This window comes from Panthera tigris, chromosome E2 (assembly GCF_018350195.1).
Source record: "Panthera tigris isolate Pti1 chromosome E2, P.tigris_Pti1_mat1.1, whole genome shotgun sequence".
Lineage (NCBI taxonomy): Eukaryota > Metazoa > Chordata > Mammalia > Carnivora > Felidae > Panthera > Panthera tigris.
The window spans coordinates 7,109,570-7,134,575 of NC_056674.1; the positions used below are offsets into that span (position 1 = coordinate 7,109,570).

Consider the following 25,006-nt stretch of genomic DNA (forward strand, 5'->3'; position numbering starts at 1 on the left):
GTGTTCGGACAGCAAGCGGGACTTAACATCTGGAAGGTTATACACTAACAGCTCTGCTTGGAGAAGGACAACGGGAGGGAGAGTTGTTGAGCCCTAGACGACAGAGCTCAGTTTGCCGGGGAACAAAGGAGCTCGCCAGTGCCATCTCCCTCGCCCATCCCCCAGCCAAAATCCCAAAGGGAACCAGTTCCTGCCAGGGAACTTGCTTGCACCGCGCAAACATCCAACGCTGTGCTTCTGCGGATCCATCCCTCTGGTGGCGGGTCTGATTCCCTCCCAGTGCTGCAGGGCCCCTCCTGAAGCGGATCACCAAAGGAAAAGTGAGCTGAGCCTGCCCCTCCTGCCCCCGTGCACCTTGCCGATCCACCCCAGCTAATAAGCCAGATACCCAGCACCACAAGCCTGGCAGTGTGCAAGTGGCCCAGACGGGCCACGCCACCCCACAGTGAATCCTGCCCCTAGGAGAGGGGAAGAGAAGGCACACACCAGTCTGACTGTGGCCCCAGCGGTGGGCTGGGGGCAGACATCAGGTCAGACTGCGGCCCCGCCCACCAACGCAAGTTATTCAAGACAGCACAGGGGAAGTGCCCTGCAGTCCCGCACCACTCCAGGGACTATCCAAAATGAAACGGATGAATTCCCCTCAAAAGAATCTCCAGGAAATAACGACAGCTAATGAACTGATCAAAAAGGATTTAAACAATATAACAGAAAGTGAATTTAGAATAATAGTCATAAAATTAATCGCTGGGCTTGAAAACAGTATAGAGGACAGCAGAGAATCTATTGCTACAGAGATCAAGGGAATAAGGAACAGCCAGGAGGAGCTTTTAAAAATGCTATAAATAGCTGCAAAATAAAATGGAGACAACCACAGCTCGGATTGAAGAGGCAGAGGAGAGAATAGGTGAACTAGAAGATAAAATTATGGAAAAAGAGGAAGCTGAGAAAAAGAGAGATAAAAAAATCCAGGAGTATGAGTGGAAAATTAGAGAACTAAGTGATGCACTAAAGAGAAATAATCTATGCATAATTGGCATTCCAGAGGAGGAAGAGAGAGGGAAAGGTGCTGAAGGTGTACTTGAAGAAATAATAGCTGAGAACTTCCCTGATCTGGGGAAGGAAAAAGGCATTGAAATCCAAGAGGGACAGAGAATTCCGTTCAGACGTAACTTGAATTGATCTTCTGCACGACATATCATAGTGAAATTGGCAAAATACAAGGATAAAGAAAATTCTGAAAGCAGCTAGGGATAAACGTGCTCTAACATATACAGGGAGACCGATAAGACTCGTGACAGATCTCTCTACTGAAACTTGGCAGGCCAGAAAGGAATGGCAGGAAATCTTCAATGTGATGAACAGAAAAAAATATGCACCCAAGAATCCTTTATCCAGCAAACCTGTCATTTAGAATAGGAGAGATAAAGGTCTTCCCAAACAAACAAAAACTGAAGGAATTCATCACCACTAAACCAGCCTTACAAGAGATCCTAAGGGGGGATCCTATGAGACAAAGTACCAGAGACACTGCTACAAGCATGAAACCTACAGACATCACAATGACTCTAAACCCCTATCTTTCAATAATAACACTGAATTGTAAATGGACTAAATGCTCCAACCAAAAGACACAGGGTGTCAGAATGGATAAAAAAACAAGACCCATCTATTTGCTGTCTACAAGAGACTCATTTTATTTTATTTTATTTTATTTTTTAAATTTTTTTTTTCCAACATTTTTTATTTATTTTTGGGACAGAGAGAGACAGAGCATGAACGGGGGAGGGGCAGAGAGAGAGGGAGACACAGAATTGGAAACAGGCTCCAGGCTCCGAGCCATCAGCCCAGAGCCTGACGCGGGGCTCGAACTCACGGACCGCGAGATCATGACCTGGCTGAAGTCGGACGCTTAACCGACTGCGCCACCCAGGCGCCCCAAGAGACTCATTTTAGACCTGAGGACACCTTCAGATTGAAAGTGAGGGGATGGAGAACTATCTATCATGCAACTGGAAGTCAAAAGAAAGTTGGCGTAGCCATACTTATATCAGACAAACTAGACTTTAAATTAAAGGCTGTAACAAGAGATGAAGAAGGGCATTATATAATAATTACAGGGTCTATCCATCAGGAAGAGCTAACAATTATAAATGTCTATGCACCGAATACGGGAGCCCCAAATATGTAACAATTACTCACAAACATAAGCAACCTTCTTGATAAGAATGTGGTAATTGCAGGGGACTTTAACACTCCACTTACAGAAATGGATCATCTAGACACACGGTCAATAAAGAAACAAGGGCCCTGAATGATACATTGGATCAGATGGACTTGACAGATATATTTAGAACTCTGCATCCCAAAGCAACAGAATATACTTTCTTCTCAAGTGCACACGGAACATTCTCCAAGATAGATCACATACTGGGTCACAAAACAGCCCTTCAGAAGTATACAAGAATTGAGATCGTACCATGCATACTTTCAGACCACAATGCTATGAAGCTTGAAATCAACCACAGGAAAAAGTCTGGAAAACCTCCAAAAATATGGAGGTTAAAGAACACCCTACTAAAGAATGAATGGGTCAACCAGGCAATTAGAGAAGAAATTTTAAAAATATATGGAAACAAACGAAAATGAAAATACAACAATCCAAACGCTTTGGGATGCAGCGAAGGCAGTCCTGAGAGGAAAATACATTGCAATCCAGGCCTATCTCAAGCAACAAGAAAAATCCCAAATACAAAATCTAACAGAATACCTAAAAAAAATAGAAGCAGAACAGCAAAGACACCATAAACCCAGCAGAAGAAGAGAAATAATAAAGATCAGAGCAGAAATAAACAATAAAGAATCTAAAAAAAACTGTAGAGCAGATCAATGAAACCAAGAGTTGGTTTTTTGAAAAAATAAACAAAATTGATAGATAAACCTCTAGCTAGGCTTCTCAAAAAGAAAAGGGAGATGGCCCAAATAGATAAAATCATGAATGAAAATGGAATTATTACAACCAATCCCTCAGAGATACAAGCAATTATCAGGGAATATTATGAAAAATTATATGGCAACAAACTGGACAACCTGGAAGAAATGGACAAATTCCTAAGCACCCACACACTTTCAAAACTCAATCAGGAGGAAACAGAAAGCTTGAACAGACCCATAACCAGCGAAGAAATTGAATCAGTTATCAAAAATCTCCCAACAAATAAGAGTCCAGGACCAGATGGCTTCCCAGGGGATTTCTACCAGACGTTTAAAGCAGAGATAATACCTATCCTTCTCAAGCTATTCCAAAAAATAGAAAGGGAAGGAAAACTTCCAGACTCATTCTATGAAGCCAGTATTACTTTGATTCCTAAACCAGACAGACCCAGTAAAAAAAGAGAACTACAGGCCAATATCCCTGATGAATATGGATGCAAAAACTCTCAATAAGATACTAGTAAATCGAATTCAACAGCATATAAAAAGAATTATTCACCATGGTCAAGCGGAATTCATTCCTGGACTGCAGGGCTGGTTCAACATTCACAAATCAATCAACATGATACATCACATTAATAAAAGAAAAGAACCATATGATCCTGTCAATCAATGCAGAAAAAGCATTTGACAAAATGCAGCATCCTTTCTTAATAAAAACCCTCGAGAAAGTCGGGATAGAAGGAACATACTTAAATATCATAAAAGCCATTTATGAAAAGCCCACAGCTAACATCATCCTCAATGGGGAAAAACTGAGAGCTTTTTCCCTGAGATCAGGAACACTACAGGGATGTCCACTCTCACCGCTGTTGTTTAACATAGTGTTGGAAGTTCTAGCATCAGCAGTCAGACAACAAAAGGAAATCAAAGGCATCAAAATTGGGAAAGATGAAGTTAAGCTTTCACTTTTTGCAGATGACATGATAGTATACATGGAAAATCCAACAGACTCCACCCTAAGTCTGCTAAAACTGATACATGAATTCAGCAAAGTTGCAGGATACAAAATCAATGTACAGATATCAGCTGCATTCTTATACACTAATAATGAAGCAACAGAAAGACAAAGAAACTGATCCCATTCACAATTGCACCAAGAAGCATAAAATACCTAGGAATAAATCTAACCAAAGATGTACAAGATCTGTATGCTGAAAACTATAGAAAGCTTATGAAGGAAACTGAAGATATAAAGAAATGGAAAAACATTCCATGCTCATGGGTTGGAAGAATAAATATTGTCAAAATGTCAGTACTACCCAAAGCTATCTACACATTCAATGCACTCCCAATCAAAATTGCACCAGCATTCTTCTCGAAGCTAGAACAAGCAATCCTAAAATTCATATGGAACCACAAAAGGCCCCAAATAGCCAAAGTAATTTTGAAGAAGACCAAAGCAGGAGGCATCACAATCCCAGACTTTAGCCTCTACTACAAAGCTGTAATCATCAAGACAGCATGATATTGGCACAAAAACAGACACATAGACCAATGGAATAGAATAGAAACCCCAGAACTAGACCCACAAAAGTAGGGCCAAATAATCTTTGACAAAGCAGGAAAGAACATCCAATGGAAAAAAGACAGTCTCTTTAACAAATGGTGCTGGGAGAACTGGACAGCAACGTGCAGAAGGTTGAAACTAGACCACTTTCTCACACCATTCACAAAAATAAACTCAAAATGGATAAAGGACCTGAATGTGAGACAGGAAACCATCAAAACCCTAGAGGAGAAAACAGGAAGAGACCTCTCTGACCTCAGCCGTAGCAATTTCTTACTCGACACATCCCGAAAGGCCAGGGAATTAAAAGCAAAAATGAACTACTGGGACCTTATGAAAATAAAAACCTTCTGCACAGCAAAGGAAACAATTAACAAAACTAAAAGGCAACCAACGGAATGGGAAAAGATATTTGCAAATGACATTTCGGACAAAGGGCTAGTATCCAAAATCTATAAAGAGCTCACCAAACTCCACACCCGAAAAACAAATAATCCAGTGAAGAAATGGGCAGAAGACGTGAATAGACACCTCTCTAAAGAAGACATCCGGATGGCCAACAGGCACATGAAAAGATGCTCAACGTCGCTCCTCATCAGGGAAATACAAATCAAAACCACACTCGGATATCACCTCACACCAGTCAGAGTGGCCAAAATGAACAAATCAGGAGACTACAGATGCTGGAGAGGATGTGAAGAAACGGGAACCCTCTTGCACTGTTGGTGGGAATGCAAACTGGTGCAGCCGCTCTGGAAAACAGTGTGGAGGTTCCTCAAAAAATTAGAAATAGGCCTACGCTATGACCTAGCAGTAGCACTGCTAGGAATTTACCCAAGGGATACAGGAGTACTGATGCATAGGGGCACCTGTGCCCCAATGTTTATAGCAGCACTCTCAACAATAGCCAAATTGTGGAAAGAGCCTAAATGTCCATCAATTGATGAATGGATAAAGAAATTGTGGTTTATATACACAATGGAGTACTATGTGGCAATGAGAAAGAATGAAATATGGCCTTTTGTAGCAACGTGGATGGAACTGGAGAGTGTGATGCTAAGTGAAATAAGCCATACAGAGAAAGACAGATACCATATGTTTTCACTCTTATGTGGATCCTGAGAAACTTAACAGGAACCCATGGGGGAGGGGAAGAAAAAAAAACAAAAGAGAGGTTAGAGTGGAAGAGAGCCAAAGCATAAGAGACTTAAAAAATGAGGACAAACTGAGGGCTGATGGGGGTGGGAGGGAGGGGAGGGGGGGTGATGGGTATTGAGGAGGGCATCTTTTGGGATGAGCACTGGGTGTTGTATGAAAACCAATTTGACAATAAATTTCATATATTTAAAAAAATTGTAAAAAAAAAAAAAAAAGATACCACCTCACACCTGTCAGAATGGCTAACATTAACAACTCAGGCAACAACAGATGTTGGCAAGGACGGGGAGAAAGAGGACCTCTTTGGCACTGCTGGTGAGAATGCAAACTAGTGCAGCCACTCAGGAAAACAGTATGGAGTTTCCTCAAAAAATTAAAAATAGAACTACCCTACGACCCAGCAATTGCACTACTAGGCATTTATCCACGGGATACAGGTATGCTGTTTCGAAGGGACACATGCACCCCATGTTTATAGCAGCTTTATCAACAATAGCCAAAGTATGGAAAGAGCCCAAATGGCCATCGACAGATGAATGGATAAAGAAAATGTGGTATATATATACAATGGAGTATTACCCGGCAATCAAAAAGAATGAAATCTTGCCATTTGCAACTACATGGATGGAACTGGAGGGTATTATGCTAAGCGAAATTAGAGCAAGACAAATATGACTTCACTCATATGGGGAATTTAAGACAGAACAGATGAAGGGAAGGCAAGCAAAAATATAAAAACAGGGAGGGGGACAAAACAGAAGAGACTCATAAATATGGAGAACAAACTGAGGGTTACTGGAGGGGTTGTGGGAGGCTAAATGGGTAAGAGGCAGTAAGGAATCTACTCCTGAAATCATTGTTGCACTATATGCTAACTAATTTGGATGTAAATTAAAAAAAAAAACAAAAACAAAAAACCTTGAAAACTTTTTAACTTTTTTTAATGTTGATTTTATTTTTGATAGAAAGAAAGAGAGTGCAAGCAGGGGCAGGGCAAGGAGACAGGGAAACACAGAATCCGAAGGAGGCTCCAGGGTCTGAGCTGTCAGCACAAAGCCCGATGCGGGGTCGAACCCATGAGCTGTGAGATCATGACCTGAGCAAAAGTTTGCTACTCAAGTGACTGAGCCACCCATGTGCCCCAAACCCTTGAAATTTCTTAAGTGAGGAAGAGTGATAAAGGTGTCCTCTTATTATGTTGATGAGTTGAGTTTTAGAAATGGGGGGCTGGTTGCCAGGGGAACCAGAGCAGTGACTAGAGGGTTAGAACTGACCCCCAACCTCCAGGGAGGGGGGAGGGGCTGGAGGTGGACAATGGCCAACGGCCGATGATTTTGTGCACCCTGCCTGTGTCATGAAGCCTCCATAAACACCCACAAGGGCGGGGTCTGGACAGCTTCCCGACTGCATAACCAGATCCAGTCCCCAGGGCACCCTGCGGGGCCTCTGACTGGGGACAGAAGCTCCTTTGGAATCTCACCTGATGGATCTCTTCATCTGGCTGTTGATTCTTATTACTTAATATCCTTTGCAGCAAATGGGTATCGTAATAATGGTTTCCTGGATTCTGGGGGCTACTCCTGAAAATTAACTAAACCCAAGGCGGGGATCCTGGGAACCTCCGAAGGCCCCTTGTGTTTTGGTTGGCATCTGAAGTTGGGGAAGAGGGGCTGTCTTGTAGGCTGAGCCCTTACCCTGTTGGATCTGACCCTATCTATGGTTAGACAGTGCCAGAATGGAGTTCAATATGATAACAAAAGGGGCACCTGGGTGGCTCAGTTGATTAAGCGTCCGACTCTTGATTTCTACTCAGGTCACGATCTCCCAATTCATGAGTTTGAGCCCCGCGCCAGGCTCTGTGCTCACAGCACAGAGCCTGCTTAGGATTCTCTCTGCCTCTCTCTCTCCGCCCTCCCTCTTGCTCATGCTTGCTCTCTCTCAAAATAAATACACTTAAAGAAAAAAAGAAATTTTTTTAACGTTTATTCATTTTTGAGAGACAGAGACAGAGCATGAGTGGGGAAGGGGCAGAGAGAGAGGGAGACACAGATCTGAAGCAGGCTCCAGGCTCTGAGCTGTCAGTACGGAGCCCGACGTGGGGCTTGAACTCATGAACTGCGAGATCATGACCTGAGCCAAAGTCAGACACTCAACCGACTGAGCCACCCAGGCGTCCCAAGAAAAAAACTTTTTTTTAACGTTGAGAACAAAAGACCCCAATAAGCAGACAGCAACAACTAACGGACAAGATGGGTTCCCTCATGGCAAGGGAGAGAAAACAGAAATTTTCATCAGGCCAGATGACCCTGAAGAATAAAAGTGAGCACGGCCTGTGGCGATGGGCCTGCACAAAATTCAGCAAAATTCACGGGAAGACGCACAGTATCGTGCTCCTCCTCAGCCGCCACACCCTGGAGCCACTGCCGGAAACGGAGGGCTGGGTCCTGCTTGTCGTCTGCTCCTGAGGTTGAAGTCTGGGGTCTGACCACCCTCGACAAGGGGACAAACTTGCGGGTTTTGCCTATTTAAGCCTAAACCTTCCCCTCTGGAGTGGGCTTTCCGTTCACAGCCGAAGGCTGTGGTCTCCCCAGTCTGCATATCGTGGCAGCAAAGCTTCCCCTCGCCTGTGACCAAATCGTGGCATCCCAGGAGTTTCTGCTGACAAACCGGAGGACACCCAGCTGGCATCACAGGGAAATGAGTGGCTGTGGGGAAGAATCTCCACGCATTTGGTGACCAGGAGAGTCAGAGGCGCCGTGTTCTATGTGGGTAAAGGAGCCACGCAGGAGAAGCGATTTCCCTTTACAACAGGGACTGTGAGGGTGCCTGGGTGGCTCAGGCAGTTAAGCCTCTAACTTCAGCTCAGGTCATGATCTCAGGTTCATGGGTTCGAGCCCCACATTGGGCTCTGTGCTGATGGCACCCAGCCTGGAGCCTAAGGCCTGCTTTGGATAGTGTGTGTGTGTGTGTGTGTGTGTGTGTGTCTGCCCCACCCCCACTCACTCTCTCTCAAAAATAAACATTAAACTTTTTTTTTAATCAAAAAAATAAAATAAAGATGCTCAATGGCAACCCAAGCAGACTCTGAGGTAGTGTTTTTTTTTTTTTTTTTTTCTGGACCAAGTTCCACCATATGGGTGGAGGAAGGGGGATCCCCTCACACCACCAGGCGGGATCCCTACAGTGGGGTGGCCTACAGCTCAACTTAATTCTGACGCCATCTACCTGGAGGTGGCGTCAGATCCCACAGGTGAGGGCACTCTCCTGGAAGCCCCGGCTATCACCCATGCTTCTGATCAGCAAGGGGGTGGGGGGCTGGAATTAGAGGTTCCCATGACCCCCTTCTTGGGCTCAATTAACATGCTAGAGAAGGGGCGCCTGGGTGGCTCAGTGGGTTAGGCGTCCGACTTTGGCTCAGGTCATGAGCTCATGGTTTGTGAGTTCGAGCCCCACATCGGGCTCTGTGCTGACAGATTGGAGCCTGGAGCCTGGAAGCTGCTTCGGATTCTGTGTCTCCCTCTCTCTCTACCCCTCCCCTGTTCATGCTGTCTCTCTCTCTCTCAAAAATAAGCAAACATTAAAAAAAAAGCAAAACAAAAAACCATGCTAGAGCAGCTTGAGGAATTAAGGAAACCCATTTACTCCATTGGATCACTCACTATAAAGATAGTAAAAGATATGAATTAACAGCCAGGTGAAGACATGCCCTGGGCAGGGGGTGTGGGGGAAGGGGGCTAGGGCTCCCATGCTCCCCTCCAGTGAGCCACTCTCAGGGCACCTCCACCCCACCTGGCAGCTCCCAAACCCCACCCTCTTGGGTGTTTCTGGAAGCTTTATTACATAGCTGTGATTGACTTGGCCTTGGGTCACTGATTCCACCTGCAGCCCCTCCCCCATCTCTGGAGGTGAAGAGGTGGGGCTGGAAGCCCCAACCCTCCAATCACAGGGCTGGTTCCCTTGGCAACCACCATCCTTAGGGGATTTCCCAAATTCCCCTTACTTGTATAAACCCAATAGTGGTGGACAGGGGCTGACACACACCACGGTTATGGCTCTAAAGGGTTTGGTTTTTTTTGCCAGGAACTGAAGACAAGACCAAACATTATGACAGAAGATGCCCCTGCTGCTTAGGGCTCAGGAAAATTCCAAGGATCTGGGGGGCTGTGAGCCAGGAACCATGGATGAAGACCAAATATCCTCGTTTCTCCTGAATCTCAGTATCACACAGCTGTGTAAGAGTGTCATTAAAAGATCAGGAAGTAGGGGCGCCTGGGTGGCGCAGTCGGTTAAGCGTCCGACTTCAGCCAGGTCACGATCTCGCGGTCCGTGAGTTCGAGCCCCGCGTCAGGCTCTGGGCTGATGGCTCGGAGCCTGGAGCCTGTTTCCGATTCTGTGTCTCCCTCTCTCTCTGCCCCTCCCCCGTTCATGCTCTGTCTCTCTCTGTCCCAAAAATAAAAAAAAAATAATAAAAAAAAAAAAACGTTGAAAAAAAAAAAAAAAAAAAAAAAGATCAGGAAGTAAATACCAAAATATTTAGTTAATAGGGTAAAAGTTCATCGCCTCTAAGGAGAAGAGACAATGCTGACAGCTGTTTGTTTGTTTGTTTTAAGCTGGAACACTGTGTAAGCCTATGTAACAGCTGGTCTTTGGGAGGAGAGGTAAGTGGAACAGGACAGACCTTCCAGGAGAGGAAGCTTATACTGTGTCACACAATTTCCATCATCTGCCACACAGTGGTGCTTGCAAAGACAGCTGTTATTATTTACAAGCCTAGCAAAACAATCTTTTCTATGTACAAATAAAACCAAAACCACCTGCAAAGGAAAAAGTGCCAAATGTCTTAGAAATGTACATATATGCGTGATGAGTATAAAATATATTTGAAAACCAGAGGCCGAGACAAACAAAAATATAAAATATAAACATAAAATATAAATCAAACGGCAAGAAAAAAGTTAATTCACACCCAAAAAATATGCCTGACACCTGTCAGGATGGCTAGTATCAAGAACACAGTAACAGGAAGATGGCGGCGTAGGAGGACGCTGGGCTCACCTCGTCCTGCCGATCGCGTAGATTCCACCCACACCTGCCTAAACAACCCACAAAACTGCCAGAAGACGAGCAGAACGGACTCTCCGGAGCCAAGTGTAGAGGAGAGGCCCACGGAAGAGGGTAGGAAGGGTGGAGAGGTGGTGCGCCCTACACGGACTGGCAGGAGGGAGCTGGGGCGGTGGGGGGGCAGTCCGCCCCGCAAGGCAGAGCCCCCGAGTCTGGCCTGCAAAAGTGGAGGGGCCGGACCGAGTGTGTTCTGACAGCCAGCGGGACTTAACATCTGGAATGTTAAAAGTCAACAGGTCTGCTCTCGGAGAGTGGGGAGAGCGGGGAGGGCAAGAGGACACCGGGAGGGAGAGTTGTTGAGCCCCGGAGGACAGAGCCCAGCATGGTGGGGAAAAAAGGCGCTGGCAAGCGCCATCCCTCTCCCATCCCTCGGCCAAAATCCCAGAGGAACCAGTTCCCCTCACCGAACTTGCTTGCACCACGCAAACACCCAACACTGTGCTTCTGGGGATCCATCCCTCCGACAGGTCTGCCTCCCTCCCAAAGCGGACCACCGAAGGCAAAGCGCGCTGAGCCTGCCTCTCCCACCCCTGTGCACCTTGCGGATCCACCCCGGCTAATACGCCAGATCCCATCGAAGCAGCACCACAAGCCTGGCAGTGTGCAAGTAGCCCAGACAGGGGCCACACCACTCCACAGTGAGTCCTGCCCCTGGGAGAGGGGAAGATAAGGTACACACCAGTCTGACTGTGGCCCCAGCGGTGGGCTGGGGGCAGACATCAGGTCTCACTGCAGCCCCGCCCACCAACACAAGTTACTCCACACAGCACAGGGGAAGTGCCCTGCAGTTTGGAGCCACCACAGGGACTACCCAAAATGACGAAACAGAAGAATTCTCCTCAAAAGAAACTCCAGGAAGTAGCGACAGCTAACGAATTGATCAAAAACGATTTAAGCAATACGACGGAACAAGAATTTAGAATAATAGTCATAAAATTAATCACTGGGCTTGAAAAAAGTATAGAGGACAGCAGAGAATCTATTGCTACAGAGATCAAGGGACTAAGAAATAGTCACAAGGAGCTAAACAATACTATAAATGAGGTGAAAAATAAAATGGAGGCGGCCATAGCACGGATTGAAGAGGCAGAGGAGAGAATAGGTGAATTAGAAGACAAAATTATGGAAAAAGAGGAAGCTGAGAAAAAGATTAAAAAAATCCAGGAGTATGAGGGGAGAATTAGAGAACTAAGTGATGCAATCAAATGGAACAATATCCATATCATAGGAATTCCAGAAGAAGAAGAGAGAGAAGGGGCTGAAGGTGTACTTGAACAAATCATAGCTGAGAACTTCCCTGATCTGGGGAAGGAAAAAGGCATTGAAATCCAAGAGGCGCAGAGAACTCCCTTCAGACGTGATTTCAATCGATCTTCTGCACGACATATAGTGAAACTGGAAAAATACAAGGATAAAGAGAAAATTCTGAAAGCAGCTAGGGATAAACACGCTCTAACTTATAAAGGGAGACCCATAAGACTAGTGGCAGACCTATCTACTGAAACTTGGCAGGCCAGAAAGGAATGGCAGGAAATCTTCAATGTGATGAACAGGAAAAATCTGCAGCTGAGAATCCTTTACCCAGCAAGTCTGTCATTCAGAATACAAGGAAAAATAAAGGTTTTCCCAAACAAAAACTGAAGGAATTCATCACCACTAAACCAGCCCTACAAGAGATCCTAAGGGGGACTCTGTGAGTGAAATGTTGCAAGGACCACAAAGGACCAGAGACCTCACTACAAGCATGAAACCTACAGACATCACAATGACTCTAAACCCCTATCTTTCAATAATAACACTGGATTGTAAATGGACTAAATGCTCCAACCAAAAGACACAGGGTGTCAGAATGGGTAAAAAAAATAAGACCCATCTAATTGCTGTTTACAAGAGACTCATTTTAGACCTGAGGACACCTTCAGATTGAAAGTGAGGGGATGGAGAACTATCTATCATGCTACTGGAAGTCAAAAGAAAGTTGGAGTAGCCATACTTACATCAGACAAACTAGACTTTAAATGAAAGGCTGTAACAAGAGATGAAGAAGGGCATTATATAATAATCACAGGGTCTATCCATCAGGAAGAGCTAACAATTAAAGTTCTATGCACTGAATACGGGAGCCTTCAAATATATAAAACAATTAATCACAAACATATGCAAGTTTATTGATAAGAGTGTAGTAATTGCAGGGGACTTTAATACCCCACTTACAACAATGGACAGATCATCTAGACACAGGATCAATAAAGAAACAAGGGCCCTGAACGATACATTGGACCAGATGGACTTGACAGATACATTTAGAACTCTGTATCCCAAAGCAACAGAATACAGTTTCTTCTCGAGTGCATATGGGACATTCTCCAAGATCACACACTGGGTCACAAAACAGCCCTTCATAAGTGTAAAAGAATTGAGGTCATACCATGCATACTTTCAGACCACAATGCTATGAAACTTGAAATCAACTTCAGGAAAATGTCTAGAAAACCTCCAAAAGCATGGAGGTTAAAGAACACCCTACTAAAGAATGAGTGGGTCAACCAGGCAATTAGAGAAGAAATTAAAAAAATATATGGAAACAAATGAAAATGAAAATACAACAATCCAAACGCTTTGGGATGCAGTGAAGGCAGTCCTGAGAGGAAAATACATTGCAATCCAGGCCTATCTCAAGCAACAAGAAAAATCCTAAATACAAAATCTAACAGCACACCTAAGGGAAATAGAAGCAGAACACCAAAGACACCCCAAACCCAGCAGAAGAGAAATAATAAAGATCAGAGCAAAAATAAACAATATAGAATTAAAAAAAACTGTAGAGCAGATCAATGAAACCAAGAGTTGGCTTTTTGAAAAAATAAACAAAATTGATAAACCTCTAACCAGGCTTCTCAAAAAGAAAAGGGAGATGACCCAAATAGATAAAATCATGAATGAAAATGGAATTATTACAACCAACCCCTCAGAGATACAAGCAATTATCAGGGAATATTATGAAAAATTATATGGCAACAAACTGGACAACCAGGAAGAAATGGACAAATTCCTAGGCACCCACACACTTCCAAAACTCAAACAGGAAGAAATAGAAAACTTGAACAGGGGCGCCTGGGTGGCGCAGTCGGTTAAGCGTCTGACTTCAGCCAGGTCACGATCTCGCGGTCTGTGAGTTCGAGCCCCGCGTCAGGCTCTGGGCTGATGGCTCGGAGCCTGGAGCCTGTTTCCGATTCTGTGTCTCCCTCTCTCTCTGCCCCTCCCCCGTTCATGCTCTGTCTCTCTCTGTCCCAAAAATAAATAAAAATTTGAAAAAAAAAAAAAAAAGAAAAAAAAAGAAAACTTGAACAGACCCATAACCAGCGAAGAAATTGAATCAGTTAACAAAAATCTCCCACAAATAAGAGATGGTTGTCTCCCGATAACCAACCAGATGGTTTCCCTGGGGAATTCTACCAGACATTTAAAGCAGAGATAACACCTATCCTTCTCAAGCTGTTCCAAAAAATAGAAAGGGAAGGAAAACTTACAGACTCAATCCATGAAACCAGCATTACGTTGATTCCCAAACCAGAGACCCAGCAAAAAAAGAGAACTACAGGCCAATATCCCTGATGACTATGGATGCAAAAATTCTCAACAAGATACTAGCAAATTGAGTTCAACAGCATATAAAAAGAATTATTCACCATGATCAAGTGGGATTCATTCCTGGGCTACAAGGCTGGTTCAACATTCACAAATCAATGTGATACATTACATTAACAAAAGAAAAGAACCATATGATCCCAGCAATTGATGCAGAAAAAGCATTTGACAAAATTCAGCATCCTTTCTTAATAAAAACCCTTGAGAAAGTCGGGATAAAAGGAACATACTTAAACATCATAAAAGTCATTTATGAAAAGCCCTCAGCTAATACCATCCTCAATGGAGAAAAACTCAGAGCTTTCTTCCTGAGATCAGGAACACGACAGGGATGTCCACTCTCACCGCTGTTGTTTAACATAGTGTTGGAAGTTCTGGCATCAGCAATCAGACAACAAAAGGAAATCAAAGGCATCAAAATTGGGAAAGATGAAGTTAAGCTTTCACTTTTTGCAGATGACACGATATTATACATGGAAAACCTGACAGACTCCACCAGAAGTCTGCTAGAACTGATACATGAATTCAGCAAAGTTGCAGGATACAAAATCAATGTACAGAAATCAGTTACATTCTTATACACTAATAATGAAGCAACAGAAAGACAAAGAAACTGATCCCATCCACAATTGCACCAAGAATCATAAAATACCTAGGAATTAACCTAAGATGTAAAAGATCTGTATGCTGAAAACTATAGAAAACTTATGAAGGAAACTGAAGAAGATACAAAAAAATGGAAAAGCATTCCGTGCTCATGGGTTGGAAGCATAAATATTGTCAAAATGTCAATACTAGCCAAAGCTATCTACAGATTCAATGCAATCCCAATAAAACTGCACCAGCATTCTTCTCAAAGCTAGAACAAGCAATCCTAACATTTGTATGGAACCACAAAAGACCCCGAATAGCCAAAGTAATTTTGAAGAAGACCAAAGCAGGAGGCATCACAATCCCAGACTTTAGCCTCTACTACAAAGCTGTAATCATCAAGACAGCATGGTATTGGCACAAAAACAGACACATAGACCAATGGAATAGAATAGAAACCCCAGAACTAGACCCACAAAAGTAGGGCCAAATAGTCTTTGACAAAGCAGGAAAGAACATCCAATGGAAAAAAGACAGTCTCTTTCACAAATGGTGCTGGGAGAACTGGACAGCAACATGCAGAAGGTTGAAACTAGACCACTTTCTTAAACCATTCACAAAGAAATAAACTTAAAATGGATAAAGGACCTGAATGTGAGACAGGAAACCATCAAAACCCTAGAGGAGAAAGCAGGAAAAAACCTCTCTGACCTCAGCCACAGCAATTTCTTACTCGACACATCCCCAAAGGCCAGGGAATTAAAAGTAAAAATGAACTATTGGGACCTCACGAAGATAAAAAGCTTCTACACAGCAAAGGAAACAATTAACAAAACTAAAAGGCAACTGATGGAATGGGAAAAGACATTTGCAAATGACATATTGGACAAAGGGCTAGTACCCAAAACTTATAAAGAACTCACCAAACTCCACACCTGAAAAACAAATAATCCAGTGAAGAAATGGGCAGAAGACATGAATAGATACTTCTCTAAAGAAGACATCCGGATGGCCAACAGGCACACGAAAAGATGCTCAACGTCGCTCCTCATCAGGGAAATACAAATCAAAACCACACTGAGATACCACCTCATGCCGGTCAGAGTGGCTAAAATGAACAAATCAGGAGACTATAGATGGTGGCGAGGATGTAGAGAAACGGGAACCCTCTTGCACTGTCGGTAGGAATGCAAACTGGTGTAGCCGCTCTGGAAAACAGTGTGGAGGTTCCTGAAAATGTTAAAAATAGATCTACCCAATGACCCAGCAATAGCACTGCTAGGAATTTACCCAAGGGATACAGGAGTGCTGATGCATAAGGGCACTTGTACCCCAATGTTTATAGCAGCACTCTCAACAATAGCCAAAGTATGGAAAGAGCCTAAATGTCCATTAACTGACGAATGGATAAAGAAGATGTGGTTTATATATACAATGGAATATTACTTGGCAATAAGAAAGAATGAAATCTGGCCCTTTGTAGCAACGTGGATGGAACTGGAGAGTGTGATGCTAAGTGAAATAAGTCATATAGACAAAGACAGATACCATATGTTTTCACTCTTATGTGGATCCTGAGAAACTTAACAGAAGACCATGGGGGAGGGAAAGGGAAGAAAAAAAAAGTTAGGGAGGGAGCCAAACCATAAGAGACTCTTAAAAACTGAGAATAAACTTGGGGTTGATAGGGGGTGAGAGGGAGGGGAGGGTGGGGGATGGGTATTGAGGAGGGCACCTTTTGGGATGAGCACTGGGTGTTGTATGGAAACCAATTTGACAACTTTCATATAAAAAGACAAAAACAAAACAAAAAAAACAAAAAAGACAGTAACAAGTGTTGGCAAGGATGTGGAGACCAGAGGACCTTCATGCACTGTGGGTGGAAACGTAAATGGGTGCAGCCACTGTGGTAAACAGCACGAAGGGTCCCCTAAAAATTAAAAATAGAAATACCACACAATCTAGTATTTCCACTACTGGATATTTACCCAAAGAAAATGGAAACACTGACTTGAAAAGGTTAGGACTTGTCGAAGTCCTAACCCCCAGTACCTCAGAGTGTGCCTGTATTTGGAGACACAGTCTTTTAAGAGGTAACCTATGTTTATTGCAACATTATTTACACCAGCCAAGATATGGAAGCAACCTAAGTATCTATCAACAGGTGAATGAATAAAGAAGATGTGGTGTGCATATAAATGTTAGACATACGTGTGTGTATATACCGTGTATAGACCGGGAGGGTCTTGTGCTAAGTGAAATAAGTCAGAGACAAATACCGTATGATTTCACCTGTATGTGGAATCTAAAAAACAAAACGAATGAACAAGCAAAGTAGAAACAGACCCATAAACACAGAGAACTAGTGGCTGCCGAAGAGGAGGAGGATGGGGAGGTGGGCAAAGGTGGGGAGTGGGGAGTACAGGCTTCCAGCTATGGAACCAGTGAGTCTCAAGGATAAAAGATACAGCGTAGGGAACACTTGTGGTGACAGATGACAGCACTTGTCAATTTAATATGTTGTACACTTGTTACCGATGTACCATTGTGTCACTATACTCCAATTTAAAAAAAAATTTTTTTTTTTTTAACATTTATTTTTTGAGACAGAGAGAGACAGAGCATGAACAGGGGAAGGGCAGAGAGAGAGGGAGACACAGAATCGGAAGCAGGCTCCAGGCTCTGAGCCATCAGCCCAGAGCCCAACGCGGGGCTCGAACTCACGGACCGCGAGATCGTGACCTGAGCCGAAGTCGGAGACTCAACCCACTGAGCCACCCAGGCGCCCCTATACTCCAATTTAAAAAGACCAATAAAGCAACAACAACATAAAAAATACAAATTAAAGCAGCCGTGGCATCTATTTATTTTGGATCAGATTAACAGGCTTAAAAAGTAGAGAATAACAACACAATATTGGCAGAAGCCGAGGGAAGACCACGATGAAAAGACTATGCGAATGTTGGTGGCAAATAGCCTAACACGAACCGAGAAGCTGAGTGAAAATCTGAATTAGCAACGGGAGGATCTACTGAAACGGCAAAACGAAAACCAGGGCAAGCCGGCAAAATTATTTTCATCATCTAAAAGGAAATGAGCCGATATGAAGTAACTAACATGTATCATAACACCCACTTGAACACGCTTTCAATCCTGCTCTTAACAGTTCAACACATGTCAAGGCAAAAGGAAAGGCATTTACCTACGATGTACTGTTTGTCACCGTTTATGGGCTCAACTGTGTCTCCCCTCCAAGCTCCCCGCACCCAAGAAAATTCTTATGGCGAAGTCCTAACCCCCAGTACCATGGAGACATGGTCTTTTAAAAGCCTGGGTGTCTCAGTTGGTTGTCTGTCTGTCTGACTTTGGCTCAGGTCATGATCTCGTGGTTTGTGGGTTCAGAGCCTAGAACCTGCTACGGATTCTGTGTACGTGTGTGTGTGTGTCTCTCTCTCTCTGCCCCACCCTCCTCCGCTGGCACTGTCTCTACCTCTCTCTCAAAAATAAAGAAACATTCAAAAAAATAAATAAAAGAGGTAACCAAGTTAAAATGAGGTCAGTAGAGTGGGCTCTGATCCTGTATGACTGGGGGTCCTGATAAAAGATTAAGGGGCACCTGGGTGGCTCAGATGGTTAAGCCACTAGTTTAGCAGCTGACTTGATTTCAGCTCGGGTCTCGATCTCAGTTCATGAAATCAAGCTCCTCCCCCGTAAGGAGCCTGCTTTGGATCCTCTCTCCCTCTCTCAAAATAGATAAGTAAACATTAAGGGAAAAAAAGAAGAAAAAAAAAAGGAAAGGAAATGAGACACAGACCCCCACAGAGGGAAGATCACACGAGGACAGTCAGAAGCCATCCATCTACAAGCCAGGGAGAGAGGCCTCAGAAGGAAGAACCCTGATGACATCTTGACTTTGCATTTCCAGCCCCTGGAATCATGAGAAAATACATTTCTGTTGTTTATGCCACCCAGGCTGTAGCACTTCGTGACGGCAGCCCGAGCAAACTAACAGTCACACAACAAAGATCTCGGACAGTTCTGGGTGAAATTTGGGTGTTTTACCTTTTCATTTTTGGCATGCCTTTTAGGGGGCACCTGGGTGGCTCAGTAGGTTAAGCGTCTGACTCCTGATTCTAGGTCATGACTTCATGGTTTCGGAGTTCAAGCCCCACATCAGGCTCTGTGTGGACAGTGCAGAGCCTGCTTGGGATTCTCTGTCTTCCTCTCTCTGCCCCTTCCCTGCTCACGCTCTCACTCTCAAAAAGAAATAAACATTTTAAGTTTTTATTTATGTATTTGAGAGAGGAGACAGTGCAAACGGGAGGGGCAGAGAGAGAGCAGAGAGAGAGCCAAAGAATCGGAAGCAGGCTCCAGGCTCTGAGCTGTCAGCACACAGCCCGATGAGGGGCTCAAACCCTCGAACCCTGAAATCATGACCTCAGTCGAAGTCAGACATTTAACCGAGGGAGCCACCCAGGCGCCCCAAAAAATAAACTTTTTTTTTTTTTTTTAACGTTTATTTATTTTTGACACAGAGACAGAGCATGAACAGGGGAGGGTCAGAGAGAGGGAGACACAGAATCTGAAACAGGCTCCAGGCTCTGAGCTGTCAGCACAGAGCCCGACGCGGGGCTCGAACTCACAGACCGCGAGATCATGACCTGAGCCGAAGTCGGCCGCTTAACCGACTGAGCCACCCAGGTGCCCCCAAAATAAACATTTTTTAAAAAAGAATGACTTTTAAGTATCTGCGGCAATATCTTTTAATTTTTAAATGATTTTTACTCGGCATTTATTTTTAATAGTTTTAATGTTCTTTGATGTTTTCTATTATCAAATGTTTCTGTCAGGTGGAGTGGATTTTAAACATAATTGAAATATATAATCTTCTCACAGTATGTTGGTTCACAGTGGTAATAACCCATGCATTTACTATACTTAAAAAACAGGACATCTCTCTGTAACTGATTATAAACCCATCACAAGGCAGTGACACACGGTTTATTATTATGGCCATCCATTACTGTTTTAAAACACACAATGTCTTGGGGCGCCTGGGTGGCTCAGTCGGTTAAGCGTCCGACTTCGGCTCAGGTCATGATCTCACAGCCCGTGAGTTCGAGCCCCGCGTCGGGCTCTGTGCTGACAGCTCGGAGCCTGGAGCCTGTTTCGGATTCTGTGTCTCCCTCTCTCTGACCCTCCCCTGTTCATGCTCTGTCTCTCTCTGTCTCAAAAATAAATAAACGTTAAAAAAAAAAAAATTAAAAAAAAACAACAACACACAATGTCTTTAAATACAGACTAACTTGTAATTTAGGAAGTCTTGAGTATACCCAAGAATCTTTCTTTCTTATTTCCATATATTAAATATTAATATCTGGGGGCAACTTAGAAACACTATTCTCTGGCATTTTTATTCATCGTGAAAACAGGAAAACCCACACGTGTCCTTAGAAGGCAGTTCTTGCTCTAGTATGCTATGTTCCTGTAAACCATGCGGAGATGGGAAACCAAGCAAACCCCTGCCAGCAGGTAAAGAGAAGTCAGGTAGGGGGCAAGCGGCTGAGAACACGCGGACACACCCAGTGGTGGATGAAGTTTCGCATTTCCCTGCCAGTGGCTGGGGCTTCTCACCTGGATCAGGAGCTACCTTTTCCTCTTCCTCTGCCCCAGGGCCAACCCTCCCCTCCATCAGCCCGGTTTGGTTTCCTCTACAATACAGATGGCCTGTGAACGAGGGGACATCAGCCCCCGTGGCCCGCCCTCAGCAGGCGGATGCACATGGTCTGAGCGACACAAAGTCCAGAATCTGCTGCTTTCTGTATCTGCCCTCAATTTCTGGAAACTGTCCCTGGAGTGGCTCCTGCTTACCTCGCATGGTCCATCCTGCTCCTCTGAACCCAGGGCCTGGGACCTCTGGGGCAAATTCTCGCCAGCAGTCATGTCTCCTCTAGGCTTCACTTCTCGGTCTCTCTTGTGGGCAAGTCCTTTCTTCCCGGGAGCCCAAAGCTGGGTGGGCACCTGGAGGCTTCAGTCAGAGCTGCGGGGGAGAGTCTGGCTGGGCTTCTAAGGAGACCGGCAGCGTCACTGGTGTGGTCTGATCCGGGGGCTCTGCAGAGCCACCGTAAAGTCCTGGAAAGGGAACACCCACACAGTCATTCATCGAACATTTGCTCCAGGCAAGTATTTTCGAGAGTCCTTCGGGGAAGGCCATTGTGCTAGACATAATTTTTTTTTTTAATGTTTATTTATTTATTTTGAGAAAGAGAGGGAAACAGAATCCCAAGCAGGCTCCAAGCTTTCAGCACAGAGCCTGATGCGGGGCTGGATCCCACGACCCTGGGATCATGACCTGAGCCACGCTTAACTGACTGAGCCACCCAGGTGCCCCTATGCTAGATACTATTGATGTGGGATCATAAGGCAAGCTAACATCCGCAACCCCCACCCCCACCAGGTGGGATACAGGTGATATCCCTCAGGCACCTGTGGCTGCCCAAGAACAAAGGAAAAGGGAAAACGAATGGTTAACTGACCGAGGTCACAGTCAAGCAGGACAGGAATCCGGTGGGTTTACGTAAGTCTTGGTAAATTACAAGAAAAAGACAATCTTATCAATAGCCTAACCTCCAGAAACCCAGACTCAGTCTCCTGAAGCCTTAACATCACCCTCCCCTGCATAAAGATGTGGGGAACAAAGGCAAGAAGGAAACGGTAAATAAGATTAAGTTTCCTTATAACCTGCAGTGCATGGAGGCCAGAGTGAAACATTCCTCCCAGAACTCCCTACAGTCTTAATGCTTTGATAGAGAAAAACAACTTTAGCTTAACAACAGCTAGGCTTCTAGTATCTTATAAGTCTTCTTTTCTTTAGCACATGAAAATCGTTTTTGGAAACCTCCTTTTGCCTTTCCCTCCCCCAACTCCATAGTATATAACCAGTCACCTGTCACAGCCCCAGTGTGGCTCTTTCCGCCCACGGGTCCTGTTCCCATGCTTTAATAAAATCACCATTGTGTATCAAAGACCTCTGTCTTAAGATTTTTTTTTTTTAATGTTTATTTTTGAGAGAGAGAGAGACAGAGAGAGAACACGTGCATGCACGCACCAGCGGGGGAGGGGCAGAGAGAGAGAAAGAGGGAGACACAGAATCCGCAGCAGGCTGCAGGCTCTGAGCTGTCAGCACTGAGCCCGACGCGGGGTTCGAATCCAGAAACCGCGAGACCATGACCTGAGCCGAAGTCAGACGCTCAACCAAATGAGCCACGCAGGCGCCCCTGAAGATTTCTTGGCCGTCAGCTCTGAACCCCCACCACCACTCCAAAACCCCACTGCTATGGAATAAAAGCTCAGAAGATCCCAGTTTTTTTTTTTACGTTTTTTCTTTTAACTTTTTTTTTTAACGTTTATTTTTGAGACAGAGGGAGACAGAGCATGAATGGGGGGAGGGTCAGAGAGAGAGGGAGACACAGAATCTGAACCAGGCTCCAGGCTCTGAGCTGTCAGCACAGAGCCCGACGCGGGGCTCGAATTCACGGACCGCGAGATCGTGACCTGAGCCGAAGTCGGAGACTCAACCCACTGAGCCACCCAGGCGCCCCAAGATCCTAATCACAGTAAGAGTTTGCTCTAGAGGACGGTTGAATTGTAGCTCTGCCACCTTTTAGCTGTGAGAATATGAAGATATTACTTTAACTGCAGTTTCCAAAATGGAAATGCAAGTTTTTATCACAGGCAACGGGAAACTGGTGCGTGCTGATGAGGCTTACGACGCCTCCGGCACCTGCGCGGCACGCGGTGAACGCTGGATAAAAATCAGCAAGTTAAGTAAGGTTATCAGGTACCTGGTTCTATTTGCACGTAACCCTGTCAACTAAACATTACCATCACGATTCTACCCATTTTGTGGATGAGGAAACTGAAGCTGAGTGCTGTTACATAATTTGCCTTGCGGTCACTCAGTCCGCAGAAGGAAGGAAAGAGAACCAGACCTTCCTCTGCCTTTTTTTTTTTTTAAACATTATTTTTCAATGTTTATTTATATTTGAGAGAGAGAGAGGGAGGCAGAGAGTGAGCGGGGAAGGGGGCAGAGAGAGAGAGAGAGAGCGAAACACAGAATCCGAAGCAGGCTCCGAGCTGTCAGCACAGAGGCCGACTCGGGGCTCAAACTCACCAACCGTGAGATAATGACCCAAGCCGAAGTCAGATGCTTAACCGACTGAGCGCCCCAGGTGTGCCTCCTAAATTGCACACAGCTGCCTCTATCCCACGTGGTCCCCTACCCGGTCAGCTTCCATAAACACCATCTCTTTCTCCCATTGTCTTCAGAGAGCTGAGGCTTTGAGCCGGCCACGTTAGTGTGTCTAAGCTTCTGGACATTTCCGTGCCCATCCACAACACCCTAGACAGCCCGGACTTTTCTAACAAAGATAAGACTTAAATTTACTGTACTTATGGGGCGCCTGCGTGGCTCAGGCGGTTAAGCGCCTGACTCTTGGTTTCGGTTCAGGTCATGATCTCAATGTTTTTGCGTTCGAGCCCAGCATCCGGCTACACGCTGACCGAGCGGAGCCTGCTTGGGATTCTCTCTCCGCCCCTCCCCTGCTTGCTCTCTACCTCTCCCTCCCAAAATAAAGTAAGTTTACTGCACTTAACCCCTACCTTCACCCCAAAACCTGCAGGACCCCATCACCTACCATGTCTTGACAATACATAATAAATTGCCTTCCAACGCCGCACCCAAATGCAGTCATGACAGCAAGGGCCTCCAGAAATCCCCGAAGAGTGAACCACAGGATGGCCAGAAGGTCGCCTAATGCCTCCCCCGACACAACACGGTCACAGCCAGGCTCCACAGGCTGCCAAGAAATGTCTCTCTCCCAGGGACTGAGTTGCACAGGACCCGGAATAATCCCCAACACCGGCTTCCAATTAATGCAACCCAATAGGAGATCCTCATCCATCTGTTCCACTGTCAATTTCTGACCCTTATCACGTCCACAGGGACCTAAGGAGAGACCTTGGAAACCCCCATAACAGATTCCCTAGGCCTCCAGTGGATGGGCTCCCATAAGCTACCCTCAGCGCCCCACTCTACTGATTTCTATAGGTCCCCAAGTACACTAGTCCCCGATGTTACAATGGGGCCCTCCAAGTCCCCCAATCCCTGAAGCCGCTTGCCCCTGCATCAATCACTGCCTCCAGGGAGTCACTCCCCCAGCGTCCCCAGTGCCACCTGAGGCCCGTCCAAGAAGCCAGTTCGCCGTCCTCAAATGAACGACTGTCAAGGACCAACAGTATAAAAGTTGGTATTAAAACACACTTGGAATTTAAGTTCCCCCCAAATACTTACACACACGGAAAACACGCAAAGACTGACAATGACCGAGCCAATCACCTAACTCAGATTAGCAGCCGCCGCCTACCCCACAGCTCCCGTCACTAAAGACCCCATCACTCGCAGACCCTCGCCACTCGTCCCCCGAGCCCGTCACACTCACCGCAAGCCGAGTTCCCCTCATTGGCCCCACAAGACGTCCACTGCTGACATCCTAAATCACCGCAGCGTCCCACGCAGGCGACGGACAGGTTAGACCCAGTTAACAACCTAAGCGAAATGGCCGCGCTGGGCCACTTCCGGCCTGGGTTCGATTCCCGTGGGCGTTTCTTGGCGCTCCGGCGATTGAATGGTGCGCAGGCTTAGTAGAAGCCGTGAGGCCACGCCCTGCCAGTAGTTATCATGGCGCACTACAGTCTATTCGGCGGTTCATCTTCTTACAGCGGTTGTCAAGGGAAGGACATGGCCGCGTCCATGAGGATTATGATACCGGAGGCCGCCATTTTCCAAAGACTTCCATTCCGTACAGCCAGGGAGGGCGTTTGCAACCTCACCAAGTCTTGGGATCCATCCCACCTTGGCAGATGTATTACTTACTTGTTTGCATATGTATTTCTAGGAGACACTGGCATTGTATATCCCGAAAA

At 45.2% G+C, this 25,006-nt stretch overlaps 1 protein-coding gene and 1 non-coding gene across 2 annotated transcripts in view; both read right to left on the reverse strand.

The window, feature by feature from the left end:
* ZNF175 (zinc finger protein 175) overlaps window positions 1–24,676 on the reverse strand; it is a 34,535-nt gene extending 9,859 nt beyond the window's left edge. The window contains exons 1-2 of the mRNA XM_007074218.3: window positions 24,523–24,676; window positions 20,894–21,154 (exon numbers count right to left, since the gene is read on the reverse strand). Coding sequence (XP_007074280.2) covers window positions 20,894–20,965 — 72 coding nt within the window. The 5' untranslated portion in view covers window positions 20,966–21,154; window positions 24,523–24,676. The remainder of the gene's footprint in view (window positions 1–20,893; window positions 21,155–24,522) is intronic.
* Window positions 10,280–10,404, reverse strand: LOC122234407. Its single transcript, XR_006212202.1, has one exon. It is a non-coding gene; the product is annotated as a small nucleolar RNA SNORA28 (small nucleolar RNA).
* Window positions 24,677–25,006: the final 330 nt, after the last annotated feature.